At 29.7% G+C, this 21,226-nt stretch overlaps 2 protein-coding genes across 2 annotated transcripts; both read right to left on the bottom strand.

Annotated features, from left to right (window-relative positions):
• Nucleotides 1-268: 268 nt before the first annotated feature.
• Nucleotides 269-12,802, bottom strand: LOC122272154 (mitochondrial protein C2orf69 homolog). The gene is made up of 2 exons (XM_043055424.3): nt 12,656-12,802; nt 269-992 (listed from the first exon to the last, which is right to left on the bottom strand). The coding sequence occupies exons 1-2, from the start codon at nt 12,800-12,802 to the stop codon at nt 288-290; spliced, it is 852 nt and encodes a 283-aa protein (XP_042911358.3). The 3' UTR covers nt 269-287.
• Nucleotides 12,743-20,551, bottom strand: LOC107455882 (cleavage and polyadenylation specificity factor subunit 6). The gene is made up of 2 exons (XM_016073602.4): nt 18,500-20,551; nt 12,743-12,849 (listed from the first exon to the last, which is right to left on the bottom strand). The coding sequence occupies exon 1, from the start codon at nt 20,215-20,217 to the stop codon at nt 18,502-18,504; it is 1,716 nt and encodes a 571-aa protein (XP_015929088.1). The 5' UTR covers nt 20,218-20,551; the 3' UTR covers nt 12,743-12,849; nt 18,500-18,501.
• Nucleotides 20,552-21,226: the final 675 nt, after the last annotated feature.

Genomic DNA, 21,226 nt, shown 5'->3' with positions numbered 1-21,226 from the left:
GTGTAAACCTGTTTGCTCATTGTTTTCAATGGTAATTGTTAAAAATAGAGCTGATACTTTTTATAATATTTGTTTGAAACTTAAACTATAAAACAAAGTTTAAAATTTAGAAAGTTTGGTTTGATTTTATTTGCATAGGAACTTAATTGTAATTTTTAATTTGTTTGAATAATTTTGAACGCAGCCAATATAAAAATAAGATATTTAGCATTAATGTTAAAACCTTATATCAATAGATAAAAGTACAACTGATAAAATTACACAATGCAACTTTTTAAATAAAAAATTTATTCTTTTTCATGAAAACAATGAAGGACTTTAAAATGATTCTCTAACGATCTTGGTTCACCTGAAAAATGAAGTTTTTGTTTTACATTCATACCTAACTTAATTAGCGATTCACGAAACAATTTCTCTTCTTTACCTATTCTCGGTCTGGTATCACACAGAACTTGGTACGGTGTCACATGTAAATGAACATCAACGTCTAGTTTAGAGAAGCTCTCTAATACTGACTTGTCAGTAATCCAAGTTGGAGAGTTTCCAGAATGACCACCATCAATCCAATAAAAGCAATTAATTTTTTTCAGGAATAATTCCATTTCTTCATCTGGCGAATTTCTTAAGAAGTGAACTGAATAAAGAAATTGGTTTAAAACAACACATCCTTTACTGAACCCAATTAAAGTCACTGGTTTGCTAATAAACTCACTGAGATTGAATTTGGAAACACAAACACTCTCAACATTATGCAAAAGTAAATTAAGATGTTTTAAGCTATCTAAATCAGAGGAATAAGATGGAGCACCAAAATTGTTTGTAGTCATAAAATTATCATAACAACTAAAAGTCTTTAGAGCCATTTTAGAGGGCTTTATAATTAGAACCACATAATCAGGGAAATGTCTGTTAAGTATGGTAGCAGTGGTTTCCAGATCCCAATCTGAATAGTATTTATTGTCTCTGTGAGCCAGCATGTTTTCCTTATAATCCTAAAATTAAAAATATGTAATTTGTAATAACTATAAATATCAAAAAAGTTAGAATTGAAGTTAAGAAACAAAACAGTATGATTCAGTTCTATTTATTAATTTACCATACATGGTACCAGACCAGAAGCCAGCAACTTTATTTTGAGATGACAGCATTGCATATTTCAAATGTACACTACAGTCAAAGTTCAATTTAATGACCAGTCGTTGATCTTACGAGGGATATTATAATTTGAGATTGCTACGTTGTGAATGCTAAGAAATTATCCTAAAAGTTAGCATTCCCAATTGAAAAAAATACTGGACTAATTTTGACGAAGCTGTTAGCAAACGAACAGAAGAATTGATAATATACCACAGTGATGCTAACTTGCTCTGCCCTGAAAGCAATATTTTAACAAAAAGCTAGGTAACAAAATTAAACAAGAGTCTTTGTTTTTAATATTCTGTTGCACCACAAAATATTTTGCTGAAAGCGAAGCGATTGGCATCTCTGATGTTATTAACAATACGCAAAAATTATGACAAATATATTTCTCATATAACTACCAGAATAAAACCAAATTAGGAAAAATTTAAATTTTTAACATATGTAGAGGCGTGCAGGGTAAGACTGAGTACCTTAATTGTGTGAAAATTAGTTCTGTTTTTCAGCAACAAACTCTGAATTACACCTTGCTAGCCAAGAAGGTATGTTGTCAATTAATTCACAGTGCCCATGTAGATAAGTTTTACTACGCCAACTCTCTCAACTCTTACTACGCCAACTCTCTCAACTCTCTATTAATGTGTATATTAATAGAAGGATACAGAATAGAAAATTAATTGTGTATCATTGATCATTTTTTTTCTCTTTATTTTGAAAACTCCTTTTCCCTCCTATCTTGTTTTGTTTTAATTTTGAAAATATTTGAAGTGCAAGCTATTTTACTCACTATTTATTTTTTGTAAATTTTTTTTGTAACGCTAATTCATTTTATAAAGAAAAATGACCATTGCATGAGACCATTTTTTTCAAGACCATTTTTTTATTTACTTTTACAGAATCATTTTTCAGGAATATTTCTTAAAAATAAATTTTAATCACTTTTCTGTACAGTAATTATTTTTTGTTATTAAATAATGTTGCCCTATAAGTTATTAAAGGTAAAAATAAAAGTAATTTTCTAGAAAGAAAAAAATTTATTTAATAAAATAACATCCCTTAGAATATGAAATAGTTGCAACTTATTTGTAATATTTTTCACAAGAATTCGATCACAATAAAAACTTGCATTGCATGAGAATTTTCATATTTTAGTGATTTGTGCCAGTAAGCAATTAAAACTTTCATTAATCTTTCATATTTCTTTATGAGAAACAATTGTTTCTTAATATTTACTGAAATATAAAAGTACACGAAAATCAACTTTAATAAATGCCAAAAATATAATCGAAGCACTATCAGGGGTCTGTCCAGGCAGAATTTACTACCGTTTAGCGGTACCTTCACAAATTCAACTTTAGGAAAAACGGTAGTTTCACAAATTCAATTTTAGGAAGAACGGTAGTTTCACAAAATACTTTATCGTAAAATTTTATTTTCGTATCCTTTAAGAAACGATAAATCCATATTTTTACAATATTTTTGTGCGATTTTTAAATACAATTTTTTATTTTCACAAATTATGTCTACATTTTCACAAAATAGGTACCTTTCAGAAAAACCTGACAGACCCCTGACTATAAAGATACTTTCAGCATGAATTGAACGTGTCAAAAAGCGACTATTTAAATTTTACGTATAGAAATAATATCAACTAAGAAATAACTGTAATTTTATAAACCAGATGGGAGTTCGGTAAAGAGTAGGAAAAAGTATGTTGAAAAAAAACGAGGAAATTGTCACATTACATTAAAACTAAATAATCAAATAAGTGATGAGTTTTGAATGTAATAAAATTTTATAAAAAATGTCAGAATTTGATTTGTAAAATGAGAAAATTTGCTGCAATAACTGTTGAAAAAATGGTTGAAATACCGCATGAATGAACAAGAGTTTTTGACTCTGTGACTCGCTAATAATATTAGATTTTTTTTTTTAAACAAAGATCACAAGAATGTCAATAACTTAGCAATAAAAGCTATTGGGATTAATAAAAACAAGAAGAAAAAAAAAAGAAAAAAGAGTAAGAATTTGTAGCAATAATTGCCAAAATAATGATAAAAACACTACATGTATTTACAACGAAATTAGCATGAACTGAGAACAATAAAGTGAAGACTCAAACAAGAAATTTAAAATTTTCACGTCATTACGAGGGTTGCTATTTATATTTCTGGCCTTGGCAACAGTAAGTGTTGCTAGGCCACCGCAGACGATTTTAATCGAAAGTTTGATATTTTTAAACATAAATTCAGCAGACGATTTACCATTATTGCTTCATTTGTGTTGTTGACAGTAAATTGAAAAGTTCTTCTCTTTCAAAAAATGGAATTGAATCGTGAACATTTTCGTGCCATTATTTTTCATAACTTTCGACGTGGATTGTCAAGGCAAGAGTGCTTTGATGAACTTAATTCTTTATTCAGCGATAAAGCGCCATCCTACAGCACTGTAAAAAATTGGTATAACGAATTTAATCGTGGCCGATGTTCGATCCAGGACCAGGGGTCTGTCCAGACCGAATATACTACCGTTTAGCGGTACCTTCACAAATTCAACTTTAGTAAAAACGGTAGTTTCACAAATTTAATTTTAGGAAAAACGGTAGTTTCACAAAATACTTTTTCTTAAAATTGTATTTTTGTATTCCTTAAGACATGGTAAATCCATATTTTTGTGTTGGATTTTTAAATATAATTTTTAATTTTTCACAAATTATATCTTAAATTTTCACAAAATAGGTACCTCTCAGAAAAACCTAGACAGACCCCTGAGGACGAATCCCGTGCAGGTTGTCCAAAATCCGTTGCTGTGCCAGAAAAGATCGATGCTGTGCGTGAACTGATAAAGCAAGATCATGTGACATACCGTGAGATAGAGGCGTCTTTGGACATTAGTATGACTAGCATCAATTAAATATTGCATGAACATTTGAGCGTAAAAAAAAAATTTTCGTGTTGGATCCCGCATAATCTGACAAACGCTCGAAAAAAGGCTCGTGTCGATTGGTGCAAGGAAATGTTGGAAAAATGCGTTCAAGGTACATCAAAGGCTGTGTATAACATCTACACAGGAGACGAATCATGGATCTATGCATATGAGCCGGAAACAAAACAGCAATCAACTGCATGAGTCTTCCAAGATGAGGCAAAACCAACAAAAGTTGTTCGAGGTAGAAGCACATCGAAACAAATGATTGCCTGTTTCTTCGGCATTAACAGTCATGTGACAACAGTGGCGTTAGAGCAACGCAGGACGGTCAATTCTGAATGGTACATGACCATTTGTTTGCCAGAAGTCATCGGAGAAAGTTGAAAAAAGCAGAAGAACAGGCGAATGGTTCTTCATCATGACAATGCGAGCTCTCACACATCGACTCAAACAAAGGCATTTCTGACGGAGCGAAAGATCGAACTGATGGGTCATCCGCCGTACAGCCCTGATTTTGCACCCAATGACTTCTTCTTATTCCCACACATCAAAAATAAATTACGTGGACAACGATTTTCGACCCCCGAAGAAGCGGTTGATGCATTCAAAGCACATGTTTTGGAGTTACCTCAATCGGACTGGAAAAAGTGCTTTGAAAATTGGTTCAAACGCATGCAAAAGTGTATTGATCATCATGGAGAATATTTTAAAAAACAATAAAACCAATTTTGATCCTACATATTTGTTTTTTCATTATTAGGCCAGAAATATAAATAGCAACCCTCGTATACTGAAAATATTAGAATGACTTTATTTCAACCAATTTTTTTTTTTTTTAAAAAAGTGGGACATTATTTCTCTACAAGTTCATAACGAAATTCCTACTCACAGTCAAATTTAATTAAAATGTAAAATATGGTGTATAATAAATAAAAAAACGCAAGAAAGAAAATCAGTTCTAGAGAAAACTCTGCCTTTTGAACTTTCAAGATTTCAAATTTATATATACACTGTAACGTCCCATATCCGGGCGTCCCTTTTCCGGATATTTTTTAACCACCAAAATAAACATCTCTTCATCTTCCCCTCTTTTAAAAGAAAAGAAAAGGTTTTTTGACAAGTTCAATCCTTTTCTAGCTTCTAGTGATTTATGCATTGAATCCATAAATCACCAAAAAGGGGAAGAGAAGACCTCCCAAGGATGTTGAGTGACCGTTAGTGACGCTCCTCCTCTAGAATGCAGGAAAGGAGGGAGATTTGTTTTCAAAAGAACATAACCGAGTTCCCCCCGCCTTTTCTTTCCGATGCGGCTGGCTAGTAAAAGAGGCATTTCCTGGGACCTTTTTATTAGAGTGTTAGGGAAAAAAGAAGTACTGTGAAAAAGGGTAAATGCAGCAAACGTTAACGTGGAGGGGGCGTCACTTTCAGTCACACACACACACACAAAAAAGAAAAAGAAGAACCCAATCAGCATGCCGCGCCTTTATGCTCGATTGATAGCCAATCATCAGAGAGAAAATAAGGATTTGTCACTTCCCCGCCCTCAACTTGAACCACAAATAAGGAGTTAATGAATTTTTCTCCTCCACCTACCCACCTTAATGAATGACAGGAATTTCCCCTTCTTGCTTGAATCCTTCTACTTCAAAATGGCGAAGAGAGCAATTAATATCTTCATAACTGTCAAATTTTTTTTCGTTTCTATATTTTAAGCAATAATTATTTTTTTCTAATATATTGTTTTTGATTCATTAGATATAATTCTAATACTAAAACATTATTGCCCGAAAAATGATGTTTATTTATTTTTTGCTTCTTAGATTCAGACAGGGTTCATGCTCTACTATAAAAATAAAATTCAAGTACTTTTCAAGGACTTTTTAAGACTTATTATAAAATTCTCAAGGACTTAAATTTTAGTTAAAGATAGAGTAAAATTTAACATTTTAAACTAAAATGTTTTGACGATAAATGTTAGTCGATAATAGCAGTACTGAAAAATAAGACTTCCATTGCTCTCCCTTGATTTCGGAAAGTGATCTAAGTATAAATATATATATAAAAAAAAACAAAACAAGGGTGATTGGCATCAAGTCGAGAATAAAATTCATGATGCATAAAAACGTCAGGTTTGAATTTTGCATTAAGCCTTATTTTAAGCTAGGTATACAGTCTGAATAAGCAAAGATTCGGGCAAAAGGGGGGAATGTTCTATATAATACTGTGATATCAATTAGATATTTAAAAACAACTCTGCCGGGAGACTTTTATTTAATATTTAAAGTGGCAGAAGCATTTAGACAGTGAAATTTAAATTGTTCTTAAATATAATTTTGAAATTTCGACCACTTTTCAATTTAAGAAAATTAATCAATTATTGGATGTTGCGGCTTGATTATCATTTTAAATTTATTACCAGTCAACCATTTTAAATTGAAACAGATGCCAACTTTCACCTCAATACCTTCTGATAGATTCTTAGTAACAACTTTAGTCACTGACTTTTTTAATTAACCACTCATACTTGAATTAACTTTTTTTCAGTAGCATCGATCATACGCACTTGACATGGTCACGTGAATATGAATTGCAACAAGTAGTTTTCAAATCGAGTATAAATACGAAATCGATGTTTGATATCGCAAAATGCGTGAATACGAATAGCGACATTGGATTTTAAACTCGCGGAAAAACTAATTGCGCTAAAAAAACGCTTAAGTACAAATCGCGATATTAGATTTTTAAATTGCTTTAATGGGAATTGCGAGTACGATTTTTGAATCACGCGAAAACGAATTGCAACACCAAGCATTAAAGTGAACAAAAATAAAAAAAGCTGAACTTTTACAACGCAGGTCACGAGGAGGAGGGGGGGGGGAGTGTTCTATATGATACTGAGATTTATAAAAGCAACTTTTAACTATGCTGGAAGATTTTTATTCAATATTTAAAGTGGCAGAAGCATTTAGACAGTTAACTTTAAATTTTTCTTAAATATAATTTTAAAATTTTGACGACTAATATATTAAAAAAAATTAAGCAATTATAGGGAGGTCTATTAAATTACTTACTAATGAAAAATATATCACATCTTTACAGTAACTAATTCAAGAGAAAGCTTAGTTCTACTTCTTTCAAGAATCGCGATATTGGGTTTTAAAATCGTGTGAATATGAATCTTGATATTGGATTATAAAATTGCATGAATATGAATCGCAACTTTGGATTTCAAAATAGCGTGAATATAAATCACGAAATTGGATTTTAAAATCGCATGAATATGAATCACGATATTGGATTTTAAAATCGCGTGAATATAAATCGATATATTGGATTTTAAAATCGCTATATTGGATTTTAAAATCGCGTGAATATAAATCGCTATATTGGATTTTAAAATCGCGTGAATATGAATCACGACATTGGATTTTAAAATCGCGTGAATATGAATCGCGATTTTGGATTTTAAAATCGCGTGAATATGAATCACGACATTGGATTTTAAAATCGCGTGAATATGAATCACGATTTTGGATTTTAAAAACACGAAAATACAAATCACGATATTGGATTTTAAAATCGCGTGAATACAAATAACGATATTGGATTTTAAAATCGCGTGAATATGAATCGCGTTTTTGGATTTTAAAATCGCGTGAATATGAATCGCAATTTTGGATTTATAAAATCCCGTGATTACGAATCACGCTGTTGGATTTTAAAGACACGAAAATACAAATTGCGATATTGAATTTTTAAATCGCGTAAATAAGAATCACGATGCATAATTTTTAGATCACGTGAATACGAATCGCAGTGAGTAAATTTGGATTTTGAACTCACGAGAATACAAATAGCGATATTGGGTTTTAAAAACGCTTAAATACAAATCGCAATATTGGATTTTGAAATTGAGTGAATAGGAATTGCTAGTACGATTTTTAAATCGCGTAAAAAAAATTGCAACACGTAAGTTTTAAATCAGTTAAATACAAAAATCGATGATTGATATTAAAATCGTTTGATTAAAAATCGCGATTTTAGCAAATTACGGTGCAGTTCCTAATACTTAAAATTCCAAAAATCAGCTAAACAAAAAAAAAAAAAAAAATCAAATATCGGCGCTCGTAACGAAACGCTTAGACTCCTTTCCACTTTATAGCAGAAGTCGCGGTAATCCGACTATCGTTCGAGCGGCTTTGGTTTCTCCAATAGGACTTCCCAAAAATTTTAGTTTTTGGAACATGGTCGGAAATTTTCAAAATTGGGGGAAAAAAAGCGGATTTCCGCTTTTTCGTGGAAGTCTTTCATCCCTGCAACACATAATATTTAAATAAGTCTAATACGAAGATCGATATTAAAATCGCCTGATAAGAATAGAGATTTTGTCAGAATCTGGCGCAGGTCCCAATATTTAAAATTCCTAAAATCAGCCAAACGTACATAAAATCCTAAAATCAAACAGTACGTGTCATCATCTGAAAGACGGAGAAGTCATTCTATCACACTTACGCGCGTTAAAAAGTTAAACATAGAAATACTGGAAATAGGGCTGTTTTCCTGAGTTTTCGATACTTTTCAAGGTCATTTCGAAATTTTCAAGGATTTAATATCATTTTCAAGTACTTCTAGGGGCCCTTGAAAATCAAAATGAAATTCAAGTACTTTTCAAGGCTTTTTCAAGGCCGCGGGAACCCTGTTCAGATAGTTTATTAAGGCCTGTTTACACGGTTCAAGTTCTTGAATCCGAGAAATTGGTAGAATTTCTCTGTCCAAGAAATTGGATGATTCGTCGACACTATACAAGTTCTTGAATGTCACTGATTGGTCAGAAGAAAAACTTGCGCATGCACATTGTTCATATTCAACATTATAAAAATCATACTTACACGACTTTAAAATGACTGAATAAATTCAAATAAAATCATAATAACACCGTAACAGATCAATTTTCACTAAACAGAACTTATTTTCACTAAAATATATGAAAATAAACTACAAAATGACACAATCTGATGTCAGCTTGTTGATGTCACAAAACTTAAGAAGCTGATTGGTTAAGGGAGGAAAAACTTGGACCAAGTACTTGGATGATTGTTTAAACGATCCAAGCTCAAAGCAAAAAAGTTTCCATCAATATCAATCAATCTCTGTTCAGGAAATTGGATTGTCTAAACAGGCCTTCAGATCATTTTAAGCTTTGTTTACCTTGGGGGTCTAATATACGGAAAAATCTAATATCTGGACTTCCGGAAGTCCCACCGATTCCCGATACGCAACTTTCCACTGTATATATATACACACACAGAAGTAATTGTAACACAGAGTGAAAAACCACGGAAACTTTATGTGCAAAAACTCGATATAACGATACCAATTTATAAACTATTCATGTGTAACGTGTCTTTAAACTAAGATTTAAAATTAAATTATCTACCAATGAAGAATATCACACCTTTATAGTAACTAATTACGCAACATTCAATTTAAAATCCCATGAATACAATACGTGATACTGATTAAAATAAAAGTGTAAATACAATCACGAAATCGAATTTTTGAATAATTTAAATAGGAATCATCATGCAAGATATTAAAATTGCATAAATACCATTCACAATATGTAACTTTTAAATCATTTTAATTTGATTATCAATGTTTGATATTAAAATTATAAAACACTATATTAGCGAATTTCAAATATTAAAAATGTCAAAAATCCGATAATCATAAAGAATCAAATTGGCGAAAGAATAACATTTATGGAAATTTCTCGTAGTGAAATCATAGATCTATAATACAGACTGCTCACGATGCATTACACATGTTGCGTGAAAGGGTAGAGGTTCTTTCATTTTAGAAGAGAAACATTTTGTTTTGTTTCTCTTCTGAAATTTTTTTCCAGTTGTATGTTATGTTGTAAGTCTATATATTTTTTCACCTATCCAATTATTACTATTTTTTTATTTTTCATATTTGATGACACAATAACAATATCAAGGCTTTGTAAATAATCGTTCTGACACCTGTACCATAAACCTTATGAGAAGATATATTAAAAATTATAAAAACCATGTTTTTTTTTAACTTAGAGATTTTTTTTTAAATTGTGGAATAGTGTTTCGAAACTGATTGATTTACATAAATATGCTAAGTTAACTAAAAATATTTTCCTAGAATAATAACAGAACGTGATAATTTGTTTTTTAAAACAATGTCATGAAAACATGTAAGGATTAACCGAGATATTTATAAGAATAGTTTTTATTTAATTGTAAAATAGAAACGGAACATTCAATTAGAAACCAATCTAGAATAAATATGATTAACTCCTCTAAATAAAAGTGTAGATCAAATTAGTCTTTAAATTTTTCAAATTGATTGAATTTTGCATTTGCTGGTCATAGAACACTACATAGTCAATTATTTATTTTTGAATTTCCTAGTAGAAAGTTCCATGAGAGATTCCACAATCGCAGACATGAAAAATCTCATTTTATTTCTTAAAAAAGGCAAATTTGGGTAATAGAGAATTACAGCATTAATTTTCCTTGTGATTTAATGATGTGAAAAATATAAAATATTATAAGATATATAGACCAGTTAACAAGATATCAGTTCTAGAAATTATCAGTTGATATTGTCAACTAAATTCTAACTAAAATGTCGACAAAGAACACAGCTACATTTTTTATATAAAAATCAAAGCCTCAAATGATTCGACATATTACATTCGAAGCTGAATTTTTATTTTGTTTAACCAGCAGCAAAATGGCATACAGAAATGGTCTCGCCAAAAAAAGAAGAAAAAAAAGGTCTTAGATGGTAGGTCATCCACAAAAGGATAGAAAAAAATGACATTGAAGAGAAAAAGAAATGCTAAACGCATAATAACGATAAAAGATATAACATAATAGATACGCATATTAACGATAATGATAAGAGATATGCTAAACGCAAAATCACACGTCTCAAATCATTAAATAATTATAGAATTAAATAAAAGTAAGGGATAAATAAATTAAACAAAAATTGTAAAGTTATAAATACAAATATATTACAATAAATTAAACATTCCCATGCTTACATATCAATAATAATAAATCATTTTAATATGTATAAATCAATTAAAATACACAAATTAAATTATATTTAAAGAATATTATTGTAAACTTATAATAAAATTAATAAATTTTAAAAAAAATTTAAGTTTTAATATTTACTTATTTAAATAAATTACTATGTGTAACATGGTGGTGGAAAGGATATAGACTGCATTTATAAATAATTCTTTCATTTTTTTTTTATGTTAGTTAATTCATTAGGTGCTCTGAATTTTTTTTTTTTTTTTTTTTTTTTTGTACAACTAGTGTTTTTCTGCTAACTTTTATATTTGTTTTCATAAATAGCTAGTTTTAATTATTTATAGTTTTATATTTTTATTTTAAATGGCATTGCATCATATGTCAAAACATATCTTATTATTCATATTTAAAAATTATAAAAAATATTATTAGAAATGTTATTTAATTTTAAGTTATGAATTGTTTATAGAAGTTATTAAACTTTGCTTAAAATATTCTAAACTTTTACCGAACTTGTTAAATGCTAGTGATAAAAAAATTTATGTATGAAAGCTGAATAATCCATTTTTAATAAAAAGTAATTTCGTCATTAAGGGCAGTCAACTTTTATCTTAAATTTCGCTATATGAGGAAAATACGAAATTCCAGGTACTATGTCAAAAAGCATTTTGTGACATTGAAATTTTTTTTTTATAATATATCTAATATTGCCAAATATAGGGAAGTACTATGTAGTACGGAAGTAAGATGTATGGTAGCTAACATTGCTTACCGTACCTTTTTTTACATCACATGCTTTGGGAATAATCCAGACAGATGTTGGTTTCAAAGTGAGTATGATTTAACCATAGCGAAAGCAGTCTACTTATAAGTTTATTTGCAGAAGATCACAAATCAATTGTCTTGAGATACAAGAAATTAATGGAAAAATACTTTTTAGAACCAGTTATGAAACCTATGATTATCTATAAATCTAACCTATAACTCATAATTTATTTTATCTTTCGGTTGTCTTTATGAAATTATTTAAGTAAAATGTCAGGAAATAGAAATGGAATTTTTGAAAGAAAAAAAAATACATATATATATTTCAACTAACAATATGTTAAACAAATTATGAAAAGAACAAGCAATTATATAATATTAATTAGTATATAATATTATATTTTTCAAATCATAACAAAATATTGGGAAACGCTGGCCTAACCTATCAATAGATTACTTGATGATTAAAAAATGACTATGATTAATGAAAATAAAGGAATTTGTTAAATCTAATAATGATAGAAAGTATGCAATTTTATCAGAGTATACAAAAAGCACATGCATTCCTTATACAGCAGTCTATATACACCACATTGGGAAGATCAGCTGCAGGTAGGACGTGTTTATGCAAGTAGTAGGTAGTGTAAACATGACTTTGTAGCAAAGTAAAGTATATTTAAAATTTCAAAATGTTATATTGTAAAGAAACTACAAAAAAAAATATAAATGTAACTTACTTGCATATCTCCACCAAAATATACAACAGTTCCAATGATAGTTGAATTCTCATGGGGAGGATATAACACAATTTCATTTTTTCTCCCTTGATAACCTTCAACAACTCCTAACCGGTGAGGGCCAGATACCTTCTTTGCCACTTCCATAACGATTAGGTTTACAGCCTGTTAGATGCCATATTTGATAGCAAAACCTAAAATATACACAATGCTCACATTAAAACTATGTTAACTATTAAAAAAAACACACAATTTCAACACATCAATAATAATAAAAGTCACTCACAATATATCTAAATAAATATCAAACCAGTCAGAGAATAAAGACAGATTCTCAGAAAAAGAAAAAATACATTTCTTAAATATTACTACAAAAAAGTGATATTAAAGAGTACACAAACATAACATAAAAGTACTTCGGTTGACTTAAAGCAATTATAAATTATAGCTAGTAATACAAATAAATTTATGTTATAATAATACAGGGAGAGTAGTAAGAAATATCAAATTAAAAAGTTAAAAATTAATCAGCAAAATATTTATTACACAGTTTGACTAACACATTTTTACATTTAAGTTACAGTATTTGTTGAAAAAATCATTGGCTAAAATAAATTATATAAAATATACTATGAGTAGTAAAGAATGTGAAAAGATAATGAAAATCCAATGCAATTTGTAGAATATGAAATGATACAGTAATATTTTGTAAGTTTTATTTTCTACTGAATTATACTAGGAGCGATTTGTGACAAAAATTGTTTTAAAAACATTTTTTTTAAATGTGGAGGAAAAGCACATGCAATACAAAAATGTAATTACAAAGTCTTAATACATTTTTAAAGTTATTTTCAATGAAAATAAATACTTATTGTAGAATATGTTCTATTTGCATATATCATAATATATACATTTTTAATTTGCACTGCCTTTTCATTCCGTCTTTTTTAAAATTTAATATACATTTAAATATATTAATTATTACTTGCAACATTAGTTAATAAAAATGGATACCCATTACAGATAAACATGCATGCTGGAGAAGGTCACTAAGATAATGAAATGTATTTTTATAATCAATTTAATATATAGTTCTGGTAATAAAAAAATTATAACATTTACATAAACCTACTGAAAATTCCTACCAATATAGTTTTTGTAAACAAAATTTTTTGATAAATCTGCTTCTTAGAACAATGATTTGCAAATTGTCCATTTTCAAAATAAACAAAAACATTTAGGTATTAGTCAATGAGACAAGATTTTAAAATTAATGTAAAAGTAATTAATGTAACAGTTTATAAAGGTAACCTTAAAACACAATTTTTTTTAGAAATAATTTTTCAAATAACAATTATTCCAAATAAACCTTTCGCAGTGAAGTTTTAACAAAAAAAAATTCTTAACTGTCACATCATTTCTATTCTGCTACATCAAACTGGTAGACATCTTTTATTTAAGAACTAAATTAAGAAGAAAGAAGAATATCACAACTCTTAAATTTTTTTAACTGAAGCCAGCAATAAGCTCCTTATGTTTAACAAATGTAAGCAAAATCCTACATTTGTAAATCATATATTTTTTTTTAAATCATTATCAATAGAAAAGTATTTGATTTACAAAGTTACACGTATGAATTATTAACATACACCATAATTAGATTTTTGAATAAAAACAAGATAAGAGCTGCATGTGGAATAAAAATGTGGAGGTGCATGTGGAGGTTTATATAAATTAAAGATCACTTTGATGCTGCAAAAGATTTCATAACATAACTCTCAAAACGATAATTTAGTACTTGTCTAAAATAACAGCAGCTATCTATTAAATATTTGAAAATGTAAAAGAAATCCTTAAATATAAAATAAAATTGTTGAACAAAAATATACTAGAATGAATGTTAAGACAAACATCAATTCTTAATGTTAACTTAGCATAAAAATTTACAAAAGCTAAGGAAAACAGAATCACAAGGTTTCTGTAACTGAAAAAAAAAGAAAAGAGACCATCTTTTTAAAATTGTATTTTCTTCGTGAAAGGGACAGGGTAGCCCAGTCATAAAACCATGTAAGACGAACACTAAAGCATTTTGATTAATAGCCAGCAATGACTAATAAATACAAGTGATTTAGTAATCATATTTAGAAAAAAAATAATAAAGATTACATAAACTAAATTTTGCTCAAAAACAGAATTTCTCTATAGATAATGCAGGGAAAATAAAATGCTTCTGCATTATACATATAAAATAGCTATCATATTCACAAAACATTTAAGATTTAAAAAAAAAATATTGTGTTAATTATGAATGTGATTTTAACACTGTTATAAAGTGTTAAATAAAAATTTAATAATTAGATACAAACAATGCAAGTTCAAATTAAAATATTAGAAAGTCAATTTTCAGATATACTTAACAAAAAAAAATCTTCTAGATCCATTTCAAAATTCTTTTATAAAGTTGAAAATATATTAGAATTATTAATCCATATTATTAGCCTCAAACATAATGTGGGTATGATTATCACAATGAAAAAAAAGACTCCTGACGTTCTAAAAATAAAATTCATTAAACTTAATACCAATCTTAAGGAATTAGAAAAGGTAAACAAATAAAAAGGAAAAGCATCAGGTTTTTAGCCTGTAGTTTCCCCAATCTAATTTAGACAACAATCATAGAAAAACTTAAACACAGATTTTAATTTTTATAGTAAATATTGCAAAATTTCCAAAATCAATCTTGGTCAAGTGTTAAATGCATTCTATACGTGATCCTTTTACATAAATTATCGTATCATATTAGGTAAAATATGTTTCCTATAAAACTTGATACATACGTTTATACATTAGAGGTTTGAGAATACAGCGTAATTGAGAGCCATTTTGTATTATAAGGGATACAAATACATAGTAACATGAATAATCTAGAAATGATTAAAGTTGCATTTTTAACTACAATTTTTTGTAACAGATACAAATATAACACATTAAAAATGGAAATAACTTAATTAAGAAACTAGTGACAAAACAGGTTATATCATTATTTTTGATAAAGCAATTACATAAAATTTTATCAAGTTATTTCAGTGTCTTACACTTATTTGAAAATTTTAACACACGTTAAAATACTAACACTTTAAAAGGTAACGGCATAAATTTCTTTTAATCTAAAATTTTAGTTTGAATTCTGTTAAATTTTAAGAAGAGAACTGCCCCATGTTTAATTTTAAAACAATTCCATAACAGATCAGTAAGACAGAATTTGATTTTACCAAAAATTTATTTGAAAATATTATTTGAAATAATTTCATTATATTTTTAGTAGTAAATTAATATACCAATTTTTAACTACAAAACAGCTTAATTCTTGGATATAATCATAATTAATTTAACCCTTTTCTTTTAACAGAACAAAACTGTCACAATTGCAGCTAAGCTGCTGTACAATCTAGTATCTATAATTGAAATTTTAACTTACATTAAAAATTACTTCATTATCTGGAATAAAGAGTTAATGTAACAAATACCCAATGTATGTGATAAACATGCAAAAGTATACATATATAAAACTGGTTATGGTTACATATTTGTAAATATACTATGCAGTGTTTTATATTTAGACAAGGAGGAAAAAAAACTGCTGCCAAATATGAAACTTTAATAAAATACTATTAATTTTCATATTTTTGTAAACTATTATTTTAATTGCTAATTTGTTAGCAGAGTTATATGAATTTCAATACTTATTGAAATATCTCATATTATCCCCAATAAGCTATGAAGCTGAATTAGGGGAAAAAACAAAACAAAACAGTAGCATAATACCAAATATGTTTCAGGTTCTGGTATGAACACATCATAATTACATTTTCTCATTGTTCATAAATACAAATCAAAATCAATAATAATTCTTTTCCATTAGACAACATTATGAAGTTAATATTTTTTATAAAAATAGAAATACATATAAAAATGTATTAATGAACAATACCTTACCTCAGTTCAGATTACGAGAACGATAAAATCTCTTTCGGTTCACAATTTCTTCGTCATTTACGACTCGTCCACAATTAAATAGCCAAGATGAATTACATAAGTTGTGAAGAAAAGATCATATTAAACAGATTAAATAACAGGGTGATAGAAATAAACATTTTACTTTTAAATACTATCTGCATGATAAACACCATAAAACAGCTTTCTCTTCTGCAGAATAGGTCTGCATCACATGATAAAAAACAGTAACCTTATTTTCCATTAATTTGAAATCGTTAATAAAATTAATGAAAGGAATTTTTTTAATAAAATGGAGAAAATGAAAAAATTTGATCTTAGTATCTCTGAAAGTTTTTGATGTTTTATAATTTTTTACAAATTATAATATAATTTTAATAGCATAATATAACTAAGAAGAAAGAAAAAAAACTAGATTATTTAATTAAATTAAGATTTATAAAAAAGCTTTCAGAAATACTTGTGTCTAAGTATTTTTTTCCCACAGACCTCATATTTATAAAAATTATACACATTACCTGTAACTACTGAACAAAAACTTATTTGAATATATACGATCTGGATGCTTCATTGCACAAGCATTTTCATTATTCAAAAGAAGGAATGTTTCACAATGAAATTTTCAATCACATTAGCTTTTTAAATGAAATTGCTATAATCTTGTCAACTATTAAATAAACATAGAATATAGTTAGTTTTAAATTCATTACCTGACCTATTTTAAAACAAAATTTTGTCATCTCTAAAACTATTTAAAATCCTAAAATTTCTTAAATAACAAGTTCAAAAGATCATCAAATTTTGCAATACAGAACAATAACACGCATTCCCTCAACATATTAGGCACTAATAGATTAGTATGTCAACTCTCAATCATTTTAACAAAATAAACCGAAACCAATCATAATTTGAAAATTTTCAATCAAATATCCTGAAGATTTGTTACAGCACTAAATTTTCTTAATCATTTATGTATATATAAAAACACTTTTACTATAAGCTAAAAGACCTATGTATCTATGATTAAATTCATTGTAATGAATTTCTCAATATTGAAAGAGAGTAGTTCACAAATATAATTTAAACCTTGTAACAACTTGCATTTAGCCTTAAATTTAAATAACTTTCAAAGACCAACATCTTTGTGTAACAAAAAATTTAACAACTTTAAACACAAAAAAATTTACATATTAGCTTGTTGTTTCAATGAAGTATCTCTTTCCAGTTTTGTAGAAGGTGTAGGCTTTCATCAGGCCTCTTCTCTGTCTTGTAAAAACTAGAAAGCTCAATGTCGCATAAAACATTATTGTAAGAACATACAATATTAACTTAAAATGGATAAGTGTCACTCGGCCCAAGAAGAAAATAAAGCAATAACATTGTAAAACAATTTTACAAGCAAATAAAAAGAACTAAGACAACTCTTTAGATAATTAATGTAAGATATTCAACTAAATTATAAAATTAATATCAATTACCACAATTTCTTTTAATTTAATTTTTGAAATTTATTAATTTGAAGAAAATTATTATATTTAATTGATGTATATAATATTCTAAATCAAACACATCAATTACACACAATATCACACAAAAGATTTCTTTACATTAAGATTTCAATAACATATTTTTATAATGCTTTATTCAGATTCAGAAAGATACAATGAATTATTGTCATCGAAATGTCGGAATGATTAATGTTTAAAACAATGCATTTTAACCAATATAATTACATTTCTAAGTGATAATAGTCAGAATACATCAAAAGTAGGCATATATGAATTATAGTAACAAGCAAATCTATAATATAGAGTGAGGAAAAGAAATTACATTTAGTGTCGGGAGCTTCTACGGTCTCGGTCATGATCTCTATCTTTGTCACGATAGCGATCATCGTGATATCGATCTCTTTCTCTGCTACGATCCCTATACTCTCGATCTCTGCTTCGTGAACGATCACGACGACTTGATTTTTCCCTTCTTGAAGATCTCTCTCTTGACCTCTCTCGTTCACGAGAACGAGCTCTATCTTTACTTCGAGAACCATAAGACTTAGATTCAATGCCATGCAGCGTATCTTGCAAAGAACTAATCAAAATTTTGCACCTTTCATCATTCGCAACTTTGGATTGCTTAATCAAAGATATAGCTGTAACAAGAGTTTCAATAGCACTGGCATAGTCTCCAGCACTTGCATCAGCAACCGCTCTAGCGATGGCACTACTAGACACAGTACGATTGCGACCCATGATTTCTTCAAATTCAGCATCACTTATTGATGAAGAAGGTTCAGGACCTCTGTCAGTGATTGATCTATAATCAGAGAATTGAACAGGAGGAGGTCGATTGTATAAGTCTGGAGCTTGGGATGCAGGAGCAAGTCCAGGCGGCACTCCTTGCTGGTGAAAGAATGCAGGATTAATATGAGGACTTGGAATCGGTGGTGCAGGTGGCGGTATTGCTGGGGGCATACCTTGCCCTGGAGCTGGAACTGGAGGAGGAGGCCTATTAGGCGGTCCAACAGGTTGTGGAGGTAAGCCAACATGCTGTGGTGGAGGCTGTGATAAATGTCGGTCCCAATCATTTGTAGGAGGTGGTCCCCTGGTGTCAGGTGGAGGTATGCCTCTAGGACCCATTGGAGGCAAAGGACCTCTCGGAGGTGGGAGCCTCAAGTTATTTGGAGGTGGTGGTCCGGGTCTAACAGGTGGTGGAGCTTGCAATCCCGGTGGAGGAGGAGGTGCACCAGTGTTCACCTGAGGAGCTCCAGGTCGTCCAGGTGGAGGAGGCATTTGAATTTGGGGAGGAGGAGCCGACATCCACGGAGTTCGTCCAGGTTGATATTGTGGAGGAGGTGGTCCTTGTGGAGGTGGTTGCATATGAGGCCCAGGAGGCATTTTTTGTTGCTGATATCCTTGATTCGCATTGCCACGATTTCGGGATCGATCTTGTTGCATACCTCTACTATCATTCCTATTATCTCTACCATCTCGATCACGTTCTCTGTCTCGATCCCTGCTGCGCCTTTCATTAGAATTATCGTGGCGATTCCCACCACCATGCCCGCCTTTTCTAGATTGCAGCTCAAAGTAATTCAAATTTTGCCGTGTACAAGCAGTCACTGCAGGATTTTGGCCATGTAGCTCTTTCTTTGGCAATTTTTCCATTATTATACGGAGAGAATTTTCAGAACTTAGGGCAACAATACAAAACCCTTTAGATTGACCATTTGCACGATTTTCATAAAATTTTATTTCTAAAATATCATTAACACCAAGACTTTGCATTGCTTCAGTCAAATCTTTATCAGTTGTCCACCACGTCAAATTTCCAACGTAGGCGGCGACTCTTTTACCACCATGGCGGGAATGGTGCGGAGAAGCACCGCTACCAGCAGACGATGGTCGTCCTTCATCATTATGATGATCATCAGATGGGGCAGTAATAACATCATCATAAAGATCTACATTAGTATCATGATTATAGTCACCGTCTTGATTGAAATCATGGTCTATATCGTCTGCATACAAATCAATATCAGCATCCGCCATTTTATTAGCTAACTTTAACAAGCAGAATATAAAATATACTGAGTGCCACAATAACTAAATCAATAGTTTTCTGTTTTATTAACTTCTTTTATTTTCACAATCTAGATACGGTTAAAATATTATAGCATAATAATTCAACAATAAAATGGCGACTACGTAAGCTATTCTACGTATAACTGTTACATGGCCTAAACACTGGTTTTAATCATTGACTAGAGCAATTGACTTTTACAAATAACAATAGAGTGATAATTTAAATGCATTAATGAGTTTATGAATGATAGTTATGAAAATTTAATTCCTTACATTTATCAAGATATGCAAGCTCCTCGGCGAATTTCATTCAAGGTGAAGTTTACAGTTAAAAAAGTAGGGAACGGATAGTTGACCGTGTAAAGCCAAGCGCAGATGGCGCTAGGGGTTAAATTCGTCGAACACCTACTGGATGGATTACTACTTCCGACTGAATTTGATGCTTAAAAAGAAAAAAAACACCATGAGCTCAACGAATGGCTGAGCTCACCATGAGCTCAGCCTTCGAACGAGCTAGGAAGAGAAAAATGACGTCATTTTGACGTCACGTGTCTACTCCTAAGGTAAGGAAAACCTGAAACCTCGCGCTTTCGAACGGATTTTGCTAACGGACTGCGATCTTCATTTTTGCTCCCTTCTATCGGAAAACTTTCACCTAACAATTTGCTGGTGAAAGCGATTCGAACATTCGAATAGGACGCGTTTAACGCTGGGATTAAATTAGATTTCCGATTTCAAAGATAATTTTTACCCAGATATTTTATGATTTTTTACAATCATTTACCTAGATATTTTATGAATATATTTCAAACATAATTTTTTCTCTCACAAATTTATTATTTCATATAATAAATGGATTAAATAATTAGTTTCGGTTTCTAGCAGAACCTAGAATAAAATTTATAATAATCTTGCACGACTTTAAATAAAACGTGAACATTTTTTCTGTTCTAAATTTTTGTGTATTCTTAGCCAT

Source organism: Parasteatoda tepidariorum, chromosome 7 (genome assembly GCF_982258835.1).
Source record: "Parasteatoda tepidariorum strain Cologne lab strain chromosome 7, Ptep-v5.0, whole genome shotgun sequence".
In the NCBI taxonomy this organism is placed as follows: Eukaryota; Metazoa; Arthropoda; class Arachnida; order Araneae; family Theridiidae; genus Parasteatoda; species Parasteatoda tepidariorum.
This window is presented reverse-complemented; position numbering and strand designations above follow the sequence as displayed.